Source organism: Syngnathus leptorhynchus, chromosome 21 (genome assembly GCF_054491065.1).
Source record: "Syngnathus leptorhynchus isolate UIUO chromosome 21, UIUO_Slep, whole genome shotgun sequence".
Lineage (NCBI taxonomy): Eukaryota > Metazoa > Chordata > Actinopteri > Syngnathiformes > Syngnathidae > Syngnathus > Syngnathus leptorhynchus.
Window position 1 is genome coordinate 6,307,343 of NC_141215.1, and position 18,853 is coordinate 6,326,195.

The window sequence follows — 18,853 nt, forward strand, 5'->3', positions numbered from 1 at the left end:
TATTATGCACATCATACGCGGGGAAACAATCAAATGCAACATATAAATGAAAATGTGGTCATTTATTGTCTGCCCACAGAAACATGGAAAGTGTAGCACGAGTGCAACTACATCCTTGCTTCTCACATTGTGTCTCAGTCAGACTTCCATAAATTATTTTTGAAACATCCTTTTTATATGCATATCAACAAAATAGATTAAAATGAAATCTATGGGGCTATATGTATGAAAATAAAGAAATAGTATAGGATTTCTGTTTCTATTTACACGATTCAAGTGCCTACAATCAATAGTAGTACAGTACTGCATTACTATTCTGTTTTTGGTTGACTGCTGGACTGGACACGCTGCCACTTTATTAAGAATACCTGCTGATCAATACCTCTTTATATTTCCCATCACATTTCATTCCCTTTTCAATCATTTTGCTTGACTTGAACTCACCAGTATATTACAGGAGGGGGAAAAAATGTGCCGCGAAAGCAGGACGGCGGCCGGCTACAAATTCGAGCCGGAGATGACAAAGTTGGACAAACGTGGATCTAATGACACTTTGCATTATTTCAGTGGGGTCCTCCACTTCCTCAGAAGGAAGGCTGTGCATAAAAGGGCCTCATGCAAAAAACAAAACCAAATCAGGGTGGGAGGAGTTTGGTAACACAGTGTCCCCCAGATGCAGAAGGTTTGGCCCAAAAGGTTCCTTTTGCTGGCTTTGCTACTGATCACTGACGGTGGCGCGCGCGTCACACCACCGAGCCTTTGGAAGTGGACAGGTGGATGGAGTGGACGCGAGAGGCCAGCGTCTTCTCCAGGTCGTGCAGGATGTCCGAGCAGGGGGGGGCGGGGCCGTCTGGGGAGGAGGGAGCCGGCGGCGGGGCCTCGTACAGAAGCTGCTTGAAGGTGTCCAGCTCCACCAGCAGCGCCATGTTCTTCAGGAAGTAGCCCTCGATGAAGCGCGTCAGCTCCAAGGCGCCCAGGAACTGTGCCGTCGGAGATCAAAGCAACGTTAGCATTTTGTGCAGGATAGCGCTAATGCTCTGCTATCGGCCGTTGTCTGACCTTGGCGTGCTTGTAGAGGTCCACGCAGGTCTCGGTGGTGATGTTCTTGGAGCAGATGATCTCACAATGTCTCTGAAGGGCCTCGAGTTGGAAGAACTTGGAGGCAGACAGTAGCTGCGCGACACACGCGGCCGTCTCAGTTACAAATGCTAACTCGCACTAGCTAACACATGCTAAGCCAAGGCCCTCTTACCTCCATGACTTCGGTGTTGCGTATGTGCAAGAACTCTGCGCCCCCACAGTAGAGATACTGCATAACCAACTAGACAGACAAAAACAGACTTATTGAGGTGCCCGGTTGCTACACTGCCCCCTAGTGGGTTGGAGTACGCCTTACGTGGAATATGTTGTACTTGACATGGCTGATTTCGATGCACGTGTTCTCGGCCGCCGGTCGGTTTTGCAGCAGAGATTTAAATCTGGAAGTAATTGATCCATTTTTTGTTTAAAGTCCGCAGATGATCATGAAAAAAAAAAAGAGCCTTTACCTGGGCGATGCGGTGAAAAGCAGAACTTTGTGTGCATAAAAGGGTTTCCCCTCCACCAGGAAGGTGACATCCGACATCTCCTTGTTGTTGAGGAAGTGCGGGTCTGCCGATAGCAGCACACAAAACGCCTCATTAGTCATCTCGTCTGAACGCTGAGTGCGGCAGCGGCTTAAACCAACGTGCTCCGAGTGGCTTTATGAAAAATGAAAACACAACAATTAGTCCATTAAAAGTGCGTGGCGTGTCTTCTCTGGCCTTGTGCTGTTTGGCCTGCTTTTTTGAGTGAGTCATCAACATTCGCTGCCATGCTCCGCCAACACGCAATAACATAAAAACCCATCGAAATTCTCACCCATCTGTCAGGTCCACATGAGCCAAATTTGGTGGCAATCAGACAGAATCTCGAGGAGAAGGACGCTGGGAAATGCTCGCCCGAAAATGGACACTTCAACGCAAAATGGTGGACTTCATGTTTTTTTTTGGGGGGGGGGCGTCGATCCTTGAGACTTTTTTTGTAGGTGTACTTCTAAGTAAATTGTCATCAGGGATTGAATTAAAGTGCAATGAGACATTCAAACGATAGGGGGTGCTACAGCGCAGCTATTCACTTTTCTTGGATTTGTTTTCAAACCACATTACAAATGCAGGTGTATTCTCGAACCGGATCCAGCTGGAGGGCACTTCAGAGTAGTCGGATTCATATTTCCAAAAAATCAAATCAAATAAATGTCAAAAATAATCGGAGAAAGGGGAGGAGGGGATTTGACATTTGATGCGCATCTTAAAAGCTTGAACATTTGACGAAAAGCTAAAAATAAGCAGTTCAAGTCGGGACAAGTTTGCATTTTGTCACCTAAGCGCGAGGTCTGCTTCCTCTTGATCTCGGTGAGCTTTGGGATGGGGAAGGGACCGTAGCACTGCGTGAAGATGACAGACAGCTGCTGGCTGATCACCTCGTTCTAAACGCCAGCAGAGTTCCACAGTCAGCGAGGACGAGAGCGCTCCGATCGACAGTGCATCTGAAAGGCGAGCGGCGGACCTTGCAGGATCGGAGGATGCGGAACATGAGGGGCAGGCCGTGCGTGAGCAGCTCCTCGGTGTACTCGTCCTCGCGGATGCAGCAGAAGTCCTTGAGAAGAGCTTGGATCAGCGGCCGGCGCTGCTGCGCAAAACCCGTCCGCAGCGACTCCAGCCACGTGTGCAGCGTCCACGGAACGCCTGGACGCGCGTGATGGGAAAGACTCCATCATTTGACGTTCCTCCATTCATCGGACTGGCTTTCGATATACAGGTGGAGCATTAATAGAATGAGAATTTTCCAGAAAAATGTGACTTTGAAAAAGCTTGGCCCCCTCAGATGAATGCGAGAATGAAGTTGGTGAAATGTGGCAGAGAGGCGCTCGCTTATTGATGACGGCGGTGCCTTGACTTACAAGTTGACTTCATTCCGTGCCTTGCGCATATCTCAAATCATCTTCCCCCATTGAGAGAAATGATTCGACTGTCTATCCGCGTGAGCTGCGCCACCGTTTTTGACGCGTATAAGTTAGCTTTGTGCTTGTTAGCATTAAGCTAGGAAGAAATTGCTCACTAGCCACTCTCAAGTGAAAAGCGTGAAAAGGTTGAGGTGTGGCACGCATGCGTGAGTCTGACCTAAGCTGCGGATGTCGATGGTGATGTCCACGTGGCCGTGCTCGGCGCTATGGTACATGGCCTCTTTCAGGGCGCGCAGTTTGGCCTTTCCTGTTCGCAGCGTGCCGCCGCCGTTAGCGTGCGAGGCCGACGCCTTCTGCGCCGACGGCGCCGAACCCTCGGCCAGGATCTCCTCCAGGGAAACGACGTCGGCCTTGTCCTTCTCCGTGTGCGAGAGCAGCTTCCGGAACACGTTTCTACCAACGGAGCGGACCGCTGTCATTTTAGGAAACTCAAGGCGGAATATTCGGCTAAAAGGTGCCACCTGTGTCCGTGCGCCGCCGCCAGGCCGAAGGAGTTCATGTCGCCGAGCGGCGCCGACGAGATGCCGTTGCGACACGCCGTGCCGATCATCGGGTCGGCGCCTCGCTCCAGGAGCAGACTCACCAGCTCAAAGTTGCCTACGCGGGACGTCCTCAAACGTTTACTTCAAGAGGACCGGCGATATTTCCGAGTAATTCGTGCGCACCTGCGGCGGAGGCCAGCTGGAGCGGCGTCTCCGCGTAGTTGTCGGCGCCGTCCTGCAGCGAACCCTCCACGCCGCCGCTGTTGTCCAGCAACAGCTGAGGAGGCAACGGGGTCAAAAATGGGGGTCAAAGGAGACAAAAACAAAAAACGTGGGCATGGAATATTCTGGAAGCGCTGCCTGCCGTCAGTGTGTATGATGTTACGGACACACAACAGGTTGATTTAGAATGTGGTGCGCATGAATCCATTGAGATAAATGATTGATTGTGTTCCTTATGAATTTTTTTTTTTCAATGGAGGGGGTGGGCCGTCACTACCTGCACGACAGGTGCGTGTCCGTGCAAGACGGCGAACGTGAGCGGCGTCCCGCCGCGTACGTCGGGATAAACGGACGGGTGCTTGCGCACTGTGGCGGGCACCTGGGAGAGTCACATTACACAAGTTAACGGCGGCCAACAGGGGGCGCTAGCAGGCGGTTGCAGAAAGAAGCGCCGTTTTGATTCGAAAAGCTGATAGAAAAGTCAAGCAAGTTTGCTTTGGGGGATTTTTTTTTTTTTTTTAATCCAAGAGGCAAGGAACTATGAAAATGAGCCACTTCAAACTAATTTTTTTTCATCAAACTTTGAGAGATTGTGTTTCAGGTGGCGCTTTGGCGGAGTTGAGGAGGAGCGTTCATGAAAATGGACGTCCACGGAGTCGTTTGTTAAACGTGCGGCAGCGTGCTCTCTGGACTGCGGCGATTAGATGAGTCACGAGCGAGCGAGCGAGCGAGCTCCAGGAATGATGAGCATGCATTATTGATGAGCGGCAAAATAAACAAACAAGAAAAAGCCCCGCAGAGGCCCCACAGCAATTTGGTTACCATCATGCGGCAGCGAAAGCACGGCCGGGAGTCGCTTACCTCGCCGTTGACGTCGGCGCCGGCATCCAGGAGCATTTGGACCATGGCTTCGTCCCCACGCACGCACGCGTACATCAGGGGTGTCATTCCCTGGAACACAATGGTCACATTGAATTGAAAATGCTTTTTTTTTCTTGCAAAATACTTGAATGACTCAAACTTTTTCCCTGTAAAATGCTTCTTTTAAAAGTAGGACTTTTTTTTTTTTTTTCCAAGCGAAGGATTGTTTGGGCGAAGGCTGGCGACCAAAACCGAAAGAGACAAACGAGCACTTGCTGGCGTGGGAGACTGCCGCGTATGTTGGCAGGCGCCGCCAGAAGATGCTTCTCGCTCTCAACTCTTGGCGGTGCCAAAAAGAAAGAAAGTGCCGAAAGAAGTGACCTCCCTTCCACTTGGGGGCGCTAGAGACGTGGGGTGAGCCCCGTTTTAGTACCTGCTCGCTGACGCTGTTGACGCCGTCGGGTCCCAGCAGGTTGACGGCCTGCTTGACCAGGTCGGTGCGTCCGCAGTTGAGCATCCGGAAGCCCAGGTCCTGCAAGAACTTGGCCTCCGTGGCGTCCAGCTTGCGGGTGGCGCAGAAACAATCCTCTGCTCTAGGCAGCAACCGAAACGCAAATATTGTGAATTTCAAAAGCCTCTTTTTTGTGGGCTGGATCCGGTCCGGCGGGCTGACTTGATTTGTCGGGGCTCGCAGTCGACACCGGGCAGCATGAGTCGGGCGGCCTGCCGCACGTCGTCGCTGTCCACGGCCGGGCTGCGGCGGTGCTCGGCGTGGGCCACCGCCACCCGGATCCACTCCATCAGCGGCGGCATCACCAGGAAGGGCCTGAGGGAGTCGCAGCGCACGCGTCAATAGCGCCGCCGACGCGGCCACGGCGTAAATCGCGCCGCATCGACTTGCTCATTACACGTCTCTATAAAGGCCGAGCCAAGCTCATAAAATTGATTTAGACTCGCTGTGAGGGCGAAGAGAGAGATGCTAAAACTCTTACGAGCAGCCCTCAATCAAACTGATGCCGTGAGCTGGGCTTCATATTTCAGCAGGCGCAAAATCTCTACTTTTGTCCGATCATTCAAAATGCTTGTTTTGGGAGGAAAACTATTGACTTACTTTCTTGGCTGACCAGAGTTCGAATAGGTTGACTATTTGGGTATCGCCGGGGTTCAAACCAGGTCGAGCTGGAAGTAGGCCGGGCCTCATCTGGAATTGCCCTCTGTCATTTTTTTTTTCCTCATGTTCAATTCATTTTACGCAGGCGCCTGGTGTAATCAAGCATTCACATCCTTCTTCTCTGCTCTTCCATGAATGGACTGCCTTCCTCCCTCCATAATTTAAAAAATACTTCCATAGATCAGAGCAAAACAAAGCACATGATGTGTTGCAATGTGCTCTGCCGGTGCTAGGATTTTTTTTCTTTGGGGGGGGAGGGGGGGCAAGGACCTCAGAGCCTCCCCCCCAGGGGCAACGTACCTCTCGGTGTGCAGGGTGACCTTGGAGGGCTCCACGTTGGGGTTCTCCCACTCCACCTGTGGGCAGTGCATGAAGTAGCACAAGGTGTAGAGCGCTTCGGGCTCCCAGTGGATGTCGCCGCCGCCGCCGCAAGTGGCCGCCACGCCCGAGCTGCCGCTGCCACTGCTGCTGCTACTGACGGTGGCGGCGGCCATCTTGTGGTGGTGATAGTGGTGGTGGTGGTGGAGAGGGCTTCCGGTGCTGCTGTTCTTCACGTGCAGCGGCTGCAGGTGGTGCATGGCCCGCGACACCAAATCGCCTGCGAGAACAAAAAAATTAAATTCATGCAATTTTTCAACATTGCATTTTCTCAAATTTGATCTCTTTCTTTTTTGGGGGGGGGATGCGTTGGATGGCTTGCCCGATGCATCTGCTTTTTTTTTTTTAATTCTTGGAATCGCTGAAGGTTAGCTGTCACGCCCGCTTTCCAGGAAGCGGCCTCGGTCAGCGGGAAGATAAAGAGCATAAAAGAAAAGGGAGAAAGCCAGATTCTGGAAGGCGTCCACGCCTGGCGAGCTGAGAAGTGGCAGGGGGGGGTGTCCCTAAAGCGCGTCTGCAAAGAACAACTTTGATTTTTAACGAGACAAACTGCTAATGCCTCCCTTGGTGAAGCGCTTTTGTGTTGCTTCATTAATTCCTCTGCTGTCGTTGCTTGTTTCGTTTTTTTTGACGGGGGGGGGGGGGGGGTGTCGATGCTGTGATGAGCTCAGCAAAACACACACACACACACAAACGGGTAAGCATATCATTTTGTTTTTCTCTGTCGAAAGGACTCACGACTTTCTCCTCTCTGCTGATGAAATATGCAAATGAGCAAATAATATCATATCCCTGTTTGATGTTTATCTTGAAAAACAAGGACCTTCTAGTTTAGGATTAATGGATTCATTGTTTAAAGTGAATCCTTGGCAAGCGAGGCCGCCGCCGCCGCTCCTGGAAGGCCGCCTTTCCGACACATGCCAAAAAGATTTTTTGTGGAGGACGCAGGCTGCTGAGCAAACTTCAGGCCAAGAAAACAAAGATGTCCGTTCAAATCGCCACTCGGGGGCGTTTCATTTTGAAGAAAGGCCGCTTCTATTCCACCTTACTTTCATTTCCAACATGTCACGTCAAGAAAAATGAGGCCCATCAAAAATAGATGGTGCGTGATACTCACTCAGCTCGCCGATGCTTCCAACCCTGGTGGCCAGCAACGATTGCTCCAACGTGCGCAGTTCGGCCGGCGTGAGGCAGCCGTGACCCGAGCGCTGCTGCTGATCCCGGTGGAGGTTCAGACTCTCGGGTAGGCTCAGCGCACCTGCGGAAGCAGAAACATTTTCACATTTTGTCACTGAAGTGGGGATAAAGCCGAAAGGGAAAGGCAGGAGTCCATTTTAGCCAGGCCGTAATCCTGGTCAAGGTCAATTAGGCCACATTGATGATGAGCCGCCGCATCAAACGGGTGGCCCTTCTTTTTTTTTTTTTTTCTCCACCTGCAGGAATCGATTTTCTTCAGGAGGAGTGCGGCAATCTCCCCTCACCGGTGAGAAAACTCTCTCGGAATATTAACAGGTAGTCGCCATGGCAACAGGCGATTGGGCTGTGATTGGCTCAGCAGGCCTTAGTGTAAGGGAAGCACACAAAAAAAAAGAAATGAAACCTCACAGCTGCACGCACGACGCGGTCCCGCAAAATAAGAAATCAATACATCATTTTTGGGCCAATTTTCATTTCAATGAATTTTTTTAAGGCATTTTCGAAAGCAAAACAGGAAGCGAGAGCACACGTTGGAAGCTTTCCGTCCACGCAATCGTTACCATATCGTTAGCAATTACTTTGCTGCCTTGTAAGCGACCCAAAGAAAAAAAAAAAGTCAATTGGAAAGTGTTGAACATGGTGCAGTTGACAGAAAGGTCAAAAAAACCTTCCGTCGCCCTAAAGGTGGCGCCGGCAAAGTGCGCCAACAATTGTCCTGACACAATTGCACACCTTCTGGCACATTCGGGGCGGCAGCGGCGGCTTTTGGCTTCCAGGTCAACGCGCCGTCGGTCACCCAGCTTGGCCGCTCGGCCAGTTCGCAGCTGCGATGGCCGACATCGCCGAGGCGGCGTAACGTGAAGAAACGGCCCGAAAAGAAATTCCTTTCCAAAACGTCAACTTGTGCAATCGGGTCATTTTCCAGTGTCCGCCTACCTGGAGTAATCGTTTTGGATTTTGCACAGCAATGAAAACAGAAGCTCCCTCGAGCTACCAGCTAAGCTAAGTCTTGACAGCGGCCGAGACCTTCATATTCTTTCGGCCGCTGTCAGCACCGAGGTGGCGGCGGCGCCTCTGACAGCTAAGATGCTGACTGAGGTCGAGGGAGGGGGGGTTAAGGTCAGGGTCACCGAGTGTCCCGGCCTGCCAGTTCCTGTCACCGTGACAATCCCCGGGGAAATTGCGGGTGACGGCGCAGCCCGTCAGCCGGACCCTTAATGGAGGTGTCAGGTGTGCATTCCAACGGACGGCCGTGATGTGACAGCGCAGCCGAGGCTCCAATTGGAGGAAGCCTCAAACTGGCACGTCGGGTCCGTTTTCTTTTTTCCTGCCCCAAGAACCCAAATCCAATCTCTGCGACATTCTTTCGACTTTAAAATAGAAGCTGTAATTTTTCGAGTTTCTTTTTTTTTTCAACTCGACTTTAATTGTCATGATGACTCCTAAATGTTTACCACAGGGACTGAGAGGTTTTTTTTTTTTTTTGTGATTGTTTTGAGGCTTGGAGTGTGCGGCCAATCAGGGAAGTGGGTCAGGCGCACGCGGCGCAGCGTACATGAGCCAGGAGAGCAGCTGAGGACGTTTGCACATCCAGATGCACGCAAAAAGAAAAAAAAGGAAAAAAAAAAGAAAAGATGGCGCTGCTGCTACCACATTGGAATTTCCCCCAAATGAGGAGAAGCGATTTATTTCTTGTCCTTGCTAAACTGCCGTGTGAGTCACTCGCGAGCTTTGAAAGCAGCAGGTAGATTGACGTCAAGCGACACTTTTCATACCTCGGCTTCATTGTTCACACCTTGACTCATTATTCCTCAAGAAAGAAAAAAATAACAGCAAGACGTCGGCCTGTCGTTGCCTGGACACTTCCCCACTTGTTTTTTTTATTTTTCCTCCTCCAACACGCGACACCAAGTCAATAGAAATAAATTTTCCAACTAACATGGATTTTTTTTCAAATCTGGTGAGGGTTGGAGATCAGGTTTCAAATGAGGGCTTTTTGAAAGCACGACGCGGCATCGAAATCGATAACGGCTGCCCGCAGGCCGGCGGCGTCCGCTCCCGACATGATGCGCTCCATCGATTTGTGCCATCGCGACCGATCAACCGAGCCCGATCAATAATGACTCCCGCGCGCAGCGGCCATTTTCACTGCACGAGATCAGCGCGGCACCGCGTAAATGCTTGCCGCTCACCTTGCTCACTTACCAAGGAAATCGATACTGCAATTCCTTTAGCGTCCACACGAGGGCGCTGACACGCTCCAAAGCGTCTCTAAATCAACCCAGCCAGCGCAAAGTCTTCCGAGCCAAAAAGTGCCGATAAATAACCGGGCTTTACGGCGGTGAAATATGGACTGCCGGCCCGTGGGAGCAAAACACTTAATTGTTTGTGCGCTTTCCCCTCAGCGTGTCATCCGTGTTGCATTGCGACACATTGTAAATTCAGCGCCTGCACAAGGTGCGCTCCGCTGCCACCCCTATCTTTACATCGCTTGTTGTCTTTGCAACGCATCTCTTCTTAGAAAAAAAAAAGAAAAAAGAAAGAAAGCCAAGCAAGGAGAGATAAGAGAGGAGGCGGTGAGATATGCCTTTTAGCGGGTGACGGGTGAAAGCGAGGCTTGCTGACGCACACAAGTTTATCGTTAGCATCAAAGACAATGGAATTAGCAGCCTCGCTCGCTAAATGAGAAGAAGACGAATGAATCACTTATGAACAGACAGAAAAACTTCTGAATAATCCCAAGTGCCCGCACAATGATGATGCAAAACTAAGATGCAATGCAATAATCAATCCTGACGTCATTGCGTCATCATCGTGTTGGGAACGGGCGATCGTTGGCGGCTGCCCGCAGGCAGGCAGGCAGCTCAGCGCCGTCTGGTCCCGACCCGATTTATACCATCGCAACCGCCATTCATTAGTTCATTGACCGCCATTGACCACAACAGCGCCTCGCGCTCAACCAGGTCACTTAATTACTGAACACACACACACACAATGCAAAGAAAGAAAAAAAGAGTCAACTTGAATAAAAACCAGGAAAATTAATTTGCAGTAATTAAGCGCTGATGGACGAGCATTGGCTGCGCGACATCCGTCATGCTAATTTCCGGAATATTGCGCACGCCTTCTTGCGGGAGAGCCCATTTAGCATCTGGCGGCGAGAGCGAGCAACGGTGCCAAAAGTGCAGCTTGTTTTCCCCGGAGAGCATTTGTCAACTTGCTGGCAGAGCCCTTGCACACTCGAGTGTTTATTTGAGGACGCTAGAAACGTTTTCACACAAGTGGACGCAAAGAGGGGGATTATTATTATACATATATATATATTTCTTTTTTCTTTTTATGCGCTGTGCGTTGCCCACATTGTTCAGAATGAAGTTAACATCAGAGAGAAGCTGAGAAAACAAAGACAGAAAAGAGAAAGGTCGAGGCCATGCCACGGAGAAAATGATATATGTCGAGATTTGCGATGCGAAACGACGAGAACGTCAGACTGTCGGAGCACGGCAAATAAAACGTTCCGGCCTTCAATGATCTCCCAGAGGATACGGAGAAGGCGCCCGAAAGGAGAGCGGAATACCAAGTGCCGGTGCAAACGCCGGGAAGCACCTTCAGCAAATTCCAGCAAGGTCAGAAACGGAGAAAGACGCTTGGCTTGGAAGGACCCCGGAATCTTACGGCAAGCGACGGGGACGATGGCTATCATCTCCCCCGGGTTGCGACCTTTCCAAATGTTAGCAAGTCAGGAAAGCTCATCAGAAGCGCATCAATATTAATACGCACACACTCAGAAATTCCATCAATTCAGCGAAGGCGGCGCTTGGCCTTGTTTGCAATGAATTCCGAGCGTGGGACCAAATGAGAAGAACATGTTGGTGAAGCAGCATGCGGCTCTTTTGCCAAGGTTATTTCTCAAGGCCCAACTGACAACAATAGGATGTTTACTCAATTATGGACTGAATTTGGATTGATATTGAAATCACAATTAATTTGAAAAGATACTAAATATTCAACAGCCAAATTTTTAAATATAACTTGAAAGATTAGTTACAACATCAAGTCATATAATATAGAAACAGTACAAAAGGATGAATACAAATAAATAGCGACTGTTACTGCTATGCACACATTGGCCTGTAGGAGCAGTCGTGTGTCGTGTATGCACTTACGTTCCAGAGGAAAAATCGTAGAGGAAGAAATTATAACTCTAAAAACAATTTTAGAGAATTAACATCAAATATCAAAAGCATCAATAAATCAAATACTCACCGAATGTACATTGATTATAGACGTTTTCCTCGCAAAAATCGTCCGTGTTTGAACTACCATCTCATTTCCGCCAAACAGACCAACCCCAATCCTAGGTGGTTGTACGTCATTGTATTGTTTTTTTCCTGCCAATCAGCAATCATATAGCAGAACAACAAAGGAAATGCGTAACTACATAAACACCCCCACCCCAACACACTCTTGTACCTTTAGTTCCGTAGGGGAATTCTGAATGCGAACACCACAGTATAATATAATACCAAACGTGCAACTTTACTTGCAGCATCCTCATAACATGAGTAATGTTATGTACATGACTCCAATATGAATGAATTTTTTTTTTTTTTTCTGATCATGAATAAGACAATGCTTGGGAAAAAGTCAATTTGGTTCAAACATTTATGAAAACACATTCCATAATTCATGAAAATTTCAAATATTTATTTTTAACGCGAGTGAATTGAAAACAAATTGGTTATTCGGCAACAGTTGCTATATTTTGTAAAATCAGTGGGGACGATGTAAGGCACAGAAAAAACAAACAAACAAACAAACAAATGAAGTCAACTTCCATGGGGGAGCTTGTTCTCGGGCCGGAATCAATTTGGAATACAGCGCCTTTTGGATGCCAGCCCAGGAAAACGTGTCGTGTTGTAGCTGGATTGGATGATGTCATGCCATGAGATTAACGCTCTTGTGCGTTTGTGTGTGTGTGTGGGCCAACTGGTGAGCACATTAACAGGTTTGCCACTCAAATTTGTATTTACCAATAATATTTTTGTGGTGGTGGTGGTGGGGGGCTAATATAGAATGTGACCACAGCACGCTCAGAGTGCTGCCATGGCAACACAGTGGCAAGAAAAAAAATGTTCCTTTTATGATTGTTGCCAATTGTTTTGGTGTTCAGAGGAGATGAGCCACACGTGCCAAGTGGGCAATGCGGGCCCGCCTGCTGCGATCTCAATGATTTTTCCACAGCGTTTCACATCCGCTTGAGTCTATTCAAGTCTATAATCGTTGTCCAAAGTTATTCATTCACACCCCCTTTGGCTTTTTATAAAATGACCTTTGCCCCCTGGCGCCACCTCATTTCTCACATGAGCTCACACATCATCCATGGGCTGAAACAAACACGTTCACCCCTTGCCGGATCAAGCTCCGCCTTTGGTCCTTCCCGTTTCGTCGGTCTCGTGACCACCCGCAGAGCGCCGCCATCGTATTCCGAAAGCTTCCTCTGGGAGTGAGCTCGGCGAACGGCGCCATCCATCAAGCTTGTCACGGGGTCGCTCCGGGGCGGTCGACGAGGGCCCGGGCGCGCGGGACTCGGCTCATTTGCCCACCGTGATTATCCCCGTTTTGCCAGGCGGAAACAAACGCTCGCTCGTCTCTTCTTCTAGTGGGCGGCGGGATGCGCTTCCCAATCAAATTTATTCGGAACGTCGTGACAGTTACAAACGATTTTGTTCAAACAAGCTAATTTGAAATATTCCGTTGAGATTTAGCGGATGTCGGCGCGCCGGGCGGGGGGGGGAGATTCCCGGATCCTTTTTCTGGGACTCTCACACAAAAAACATTCCGGATCATTTCCACGAGCGAATGGATGGCTCTCGGGGTGATTATCTAGCAGGCTGCAAAACTCTAATCAAAACGGCTTCATTAGTTTTTATATAAGCTCGCTCACACGAGCGCAACGGCAGATTTGACGGATTGCGTGGCTCTGTGTCATATTTCAAAGTAATACCAAGCAATTAAGTCCAAAAACAAAAATCAATCAGCAGTTGCAGATGGGCTGGCTTCAGACAAATGACCTCCTTTGAACTCAAAAGTGCAGAAAACAAACTTTTGCTGACGAGACGGCCTTTTATGCCCGGCTTTGATACTAATCGTTTTTTGCTTTGTTTTCTACCTTTGCGTATGCGCCAACATGACGTCATCACTTCTAATCTGAAATGGCCTCTGTCACCTTTTCAGCCTACTGGCTGCAACTTTGTAAGGTCGGCTGGATTTGAACGTCTCCAAAGGCGCCTCTGGCTAACTTCTCGGGTCGGCGACGAGCTGGCCTACTTTAGCAAAGCTCCCAGAATCCAGTCGAGGACGCCTATAACCGCTAACTGGCATGCCAGCGCCTCGCTAGACGGGCCGCGGGCAAGCTCGTCATGCTCCGCGGCGCCGTTTACACTCGCTTGTGACCTCATCCGCGGCTGAATCACCAAGCGAGCGAGCGCCCACGCGCGCACGCGTTTACACAGTCACGGCGGGATGCGCGGTGGTCGTGTCTGTCAGGGATAACATACAGTGGTGGATTGATTTATGCATGAGATGGATAAAAAGAGAGAGAGAGAGAGAGAGTGGATGATGCTAATGTGTTCCTGGTATCAATACTGACGGAAGAGAGAGAATCCCATTTGAATCCTGCAGACTCAACTCAAATATTGCTCCTCTAAATTTCAAGTAGACACATCAGCGAGCCCGTAGGAGGCTGTCAAAGGCTTGACGTCTCCGGCGAGCGAGTGGATGTGTGTGAAATAATAATGGCTGCTGGTGAATTCTTCGTGGCACGAGCGAGCGGAGGGGACGGCGGGGGGGGGGGGGCCCAAGTGTCAGGAAATCCAGCGAGAGGACTCCTGACACAAATGGGACGTCAAGACCACACCGCGAGTGGCAGGCGTCACGCCTGACACGCAAACCACAAAGGAGGGGACAAATTTGGATCAGCACCTCTGGCATTGCACAACGTTTGGAGGGGAAATAGCCTCACGATTCTCTCATCTAATTCAGCAATATATCATATATTTAGAGATTTCCACAGGCAAAAAAGTTATATTTGGACTCTGCAGCAGCCCGTTTAGGCACTTAGGTCCTTTTTTTTTTTTTTATGATAGTCACCGCTAGCAATTTCAAACACAGATTTATTCAAATTGCTATAAAAAAAAAAGAAGACAGATGGGCCCTCTGTATTGTTATTGGAATTTTCGTCATTGCTTTCATCACCTTCCTACTAAAGATAGCCGCCATGGCCGCCATGTTTATGTTGCAATACCAGGCGCATATGGAAACCTCACAGCCACTTTCAAGTGGAACGCGTCTGACTCATCCACTTACAGAAAAAAGGACGAGAAGAAGAAAGAAAGAAACTAAAAGCTCTCACGCCGCAAAATGCAGGTCAGAGAAAAGACGCCTGACACTGTCGGCTGAGAAGAAACCCCAAAATGTTTTTTGCTGTCGTTGATGAATCCCGCTTTTGTTGAAACGCCACAAGTGAACGGATGCGGCCAAATTCAGATTTGGACAGAGTACGCTTACGAAATGCATGGCCGAGTGGCCGCCTCTGCATGCTCTTCTCCATCGAGCGCATCTCACTGGCCTATTTTGCGCGGTGGTGCCGCCAGATGGTTCTCCCCAGAGGCGCCGGCCGGGGACTCGCCCCGCGCTCGCCCTCGTTAATTAAAGCAGCAGCCGGCGGTCGTGTCGCCTTCCAAAAGCTCACGGAGGACAGCGACGCGGAATTTTTTTTTTTTTTTAATCAGACGCAACATGAAAGCAAAGCTGTATCTCCATGTTAGCATTTGGGCTAATCTCAGTTTATCCGTTACCAAATGCTGCACCAAAATGCTCAAGAAGATCACCCAAAAGGTCAGAAATATGATGAGCTAGCTCCAGATGACCGTCACAATCAAATCTAGAAAAACTCTTATTGATTTATTTAACTATAAATCAGCAAGGTATGTTGTGTTAATTTTCCAGTGTTTGTCAAAAGCTGCGAGCTGACTTTTGTCATCAAAACACACATTGGCCGGGTCATCAAGTCCAAAGACGGAAAAGAAGAAGAGCCGTCCTTGAGTGTTTGTGATTGAAAATCCATCTGCAGAGAGCTGCTAGCGGAGAAAGTTTTACTACTTTCCGAGCAGCCATTTTGGAATACAAACTGGAGGGCGTAAAAAGAAAACAAAGGTCAATGGGATGCGGCTCATAAAAGAAAAGAAACAACTTTGCCATCCGGCTTCATCTAGCTTCTATCATGAAATAAAAATTCATCACAGCCGGCGGAATGTCTGTCAGCCGGCCGGCCCCGAGCTCGGAGGGCGCCTATAATGGCGGGGACAACAAAAGGCTTATGATCGGGAAGAATTATGCAAATGGGGAGGCGCTCATCATGAACGATGGCTGGAGGAGACGTCCCGCTGCTAATTTAATGGAGCGGCCACGCAAGAGCGTTTGGCTGGCGTGTCATCCGTCCCGCGCCCGACGCCTCCTTGGGGAAGGTCGCAACAAATGAGACGTGATCCATTCTGAACCTTTCTGCAAAACGCGCACCTACCTGTTGGAAAGACATCGTCAAAGACGCACTTTCACGTCGATCGTAATTAGGCAGATGAGCATTTGCGTCCCAATTGAACACACACATTTGCCACACACCGCGACATCGTTAGTACTAAATGAATGCGCACAGTTAATGACGATAATTGGATCATTTGCCTCTTTTAGATGTCCCGAGAGGAAATTCCGTTGATATTACACAGTATGTAAACTAAAAACGATTGTGCTACAGAGACAGGAAGTGTTCATCGCCCACAACTGCAACTTCCCTCAGAGCAAGGGATTTTTGGAAGGTCTTGCACCCAAGTTCCGACAATTGGGCTTGAGTCCTTCAACTATTCCAGGAACGACAAGTTTCCAGGACTATGGAAACTACAAGTTTCCAGTACCTGGCTACTTTCACCCTCTGAAGGTGGGAACTTACCGCTGGAGTTCTTCCCACAGACGAGGTGCTGGCAGGGCTGCAGCAGCCCCCAGATCTCCGAGTCTGCAGCCACGGCCTGCTCCAAAGCTTCCAGGCTGAGGTCGGCCGCTCCGTCGTCCCGCTGCAGTAGCGCGCTGCGCAGGACTCGGCCGAGAACCTCCCGGAAGAGGCTCTCCACGCACGCCGTCAGGTAGATGGCGGCGTGCTCGTGGACGCGCAGCGCTACGCGGCTGTCCACCATCCACCTGAAGAACTTGCCCACGGAGAAGACGAGCCCGCAGCGCGCTGACTTGCCGCGACCCAACTTGTCGGCGGCGCTCATGTTGTACAGGGACAAGGCGCTGAGCGCGGCCGCGATGCAGTTGACGGAGATGGTCCAGGAGAGGACCACCTTGACGGCGCTGTGCACCTCCAGCTTGGTGCACTTGGCGTAGCGCAGGCTGAGCCGCTGCGCCTCCCGGGCCAGGCGCACCAGCGCGCGGCTGACGAGCACCGAGAGCCGCGCCAGAACCTCCGGGGACGGCGGCGGCAGCGGCGGTTCCTCGTCCGGCCCCGGCCGCCGTAGCCGCCGCAGCGCGCCCTCCACCTCGGCCAGGCTCCACGGCACCTCCTCCGGCTCGGGGAGCTTGGCGCACAGCTGGCTCGCGCACTCCAGCGCCTCCGTGTCCTCGGCCAGCACGGTGTTGACCGTGTCCAAGCTGTTCTGTCGGCTGTGCATGGATTCCGTCAGATGCCAGCGGTTGCCGCCGTGGGAGAGGGACTGCAGGGGCGGGTCGGAGCAGCACAGCGACACGCTGGACGACCGGACCGAGTCCGCCGCGCCACCATAACCGGAATCGAGCGTTAGGTCCTCCAGCGTCCTCACCGCGGTGCTCTCAACAGCGTTGCCTGCCATCGCCGCGCCGCATACTGCTGGGCACGCGTGCGTGCGTTTGTTCGTGCGCTCGTTCGTGGCTGCTTGCCTGCCTGCCTGCCTGCCTGCGCGACTCTTAATAAAAAGCCATGCGAGCTCGGTGGGTTCTTCACGGAGCCCTGTGCGTCATTGGCCCGCGTTGCTGCGACACGGGCCGGCGGCGGAGCACACGAAACTTTAGTTTGCCTGCGACCCTCCCTCCCTCCCTCCCTCCCTCCGCCCGACGCTCTGCGGAGGTGCGCGGGGCTCCACGCGCAACACTTGGAGGAGGAGTCCGTGTTGAATGACAGCAACCTGCACAAACAAATAGGGAAAATTGCAGGGCAATATCCCTCCTGCAAAAACCCCTGTCCCCTAAAATCAAATTGAATGATTCCAGTCTTAAGATTCTTACGTCCGTCCTCTCTCCCTCGCTTCCTTCCTTTCCTCAGTTTTCTCATCCATCCTTATTTCCTTCCTTTCTCCCTTCCCTACTTTTTGTGTTCCCTTCCTTACTTTTGATATTTCTTTTCCTTCCTTGTTTGTTTCCTTCCTCCTTTCGACCATCAATCTTTTTGCGCTTCCTTTTTTTCCCACCTTCCATCATTTCATGGATAAGTGAATGTAAAACGCGTAAAGCCACGTCATCTACTCGCCGTATATTTGTTTCCGTACACATTTGTTGCGCATGAGTTGCACCTGCTGCATGATGAGGTGGGCAGCTTTCGATGGATCCACGCATGAGCCGAGTGCGGATCCGCTAAAGCGCATTTGTTAAGTCCTGGTTGCTTGGTAACAGTAAATCATCATCATCGTCGTCGTCATCATCATCATCATCAAGTACAACCTATATATCGTCCAACGTTGGTCATTGAAATACGTTTGTTTTTCTCCCCTGAAATTTTTAGAAACATATGGCTTCCTTTAATGGCTATACAGTCATGATTTAAGAAAATATCGATTCATCTATGGAATGGAAAAAGCCATTATCCAAAGATTAGCACATTATTTATCTAAACATCTCCCATTGGATCATCCAAAGCATTCCACATCATCTCTCAATTGTTCTGCAGCAAAGTCCCCCGGGCTGTTGTTTGTTTTGGTGATTTACTGCCATCCAGTGGACAAATGTGACAAGTGCTCCACACGTGCCCGTGTTACTTCCCTTACATAATTTAGAGCAGTTGTATTTATGTAAGGAAATGTTGCAGAGGAACCAAAACAAAAGTTAAGAAGCAGTGATACAGTCCTAAAAATATTTTCAAATATGCATGCGCTCAAGGTTGAATTTCAATTGGTTGTGCATTCATTAAAAACTGCAGAGTTTGTTTGTATATGTGACAAAACAAAGCATATGAGCCAAGTAAAACGCCTTGCTGTGAATTTTTATTTTTTTGAGTTTGTTTCCCTTTTTGATGAATATTTGTCGTTTTAAGGAATGTTTACCTCTCATCGAGAGTTTTGTACATTACTTTGAGTAAATTAAAATGTCTGGCCTACCTAGTGATGAACTTTGAGTATCAGTATTTCTTATAAAAACCAATCATGAGTATAATAAATGAAAAAAAATAAATGAAAATAATTAGGTCACAAGGCGTCA

General features: G+C 49.8%; 1 protein-coding gene across 3 annotated transcripts; it reads right to left on the bottom strand.

Moving 5' to 3' along the window:
* Nucleotides 1-43: 43 nt before the first annotated feature.
* LOC147040405 (ankyrin repeat- and BTB/POZ domain-containing protein 3-A-like) lies at nucleotides 44-17,256 on the bottom strand. 3 transcript variants are annotated; one of them, XM_085902636.1, is made up of 18 exons: nucleotides 16,362-17,256; nucleotides 7,275-7,415; nucleotides 6,297-6,377; nucleotides 6,080-6,203; nucleotides 5,282-5,434; nucleotides 5,042-5,201; nucleotides 4,609-4,698; nucleotides 4,025-4,126; nucleotides 3,709-3,802; nucleotides 3,505-3,640; nucleotides 3,201-3,436; nucleotides 2,587-2,765; nucleotides 2,401-2,506; nucleotides 1,548-1,650; nucleotides 1,397-1,478; nucleotides 1,253-1,321; nucleotides 1,060-1,173; nucleotides 44-980 (listed from the first exon to the last, which is right to left on the bottom strand). In XM_085902636.1, exons 1-18 carry the CDS (start codon nucleotides 17,254-17,256, stop codon nucleotides 744-746), a joined length of 3,102 nt encoding a protein of 1,033 aa, XP_085758762.1. In that variant the 3' UTR covers nucleotides 44-743. The 3 variants fall into 3 exon arrangements, with proteins under 3 accessions (XP_085758762.1, XP_085758761.1, XP_085758760.1); XM_085902635.1 differs by having other exon boundaries at nucleotides 4,025-4,136; nucleotides 4,610-4,698; nucleotides 6,080-6,206; XM_085902634.1 differs by having other exon boundaries at nucleotides 6,080-6,377.
* Nucleotides 17,257-18,853: the final 1,597 nt, after the last annotated feature.

Coding starts and splice junctions, on each gene's coding strand:
- LOC147040405 (XM_085902634.1), bottom strand. CDS start 17,256: ATGGCAGGCAACGCTGTTGAGAGCACCGCGGTGAGGACGCTGGAGGAC. Junction 7,416..16,361: donor CTGTGGGAAGAACTCCAGCG/GTAAGTTCCCAC, acceptor CTGCTTCCGCAG/GTGCGCTGAGCCTACCCGAG. Junction 5,202..5,281: donor TGCGAGCCCCGACAAATCAA/GTCAGCCCGCCG, acceptor GTTGCTGCCTAG/AGCAGAGGATTGTTTCTGCG.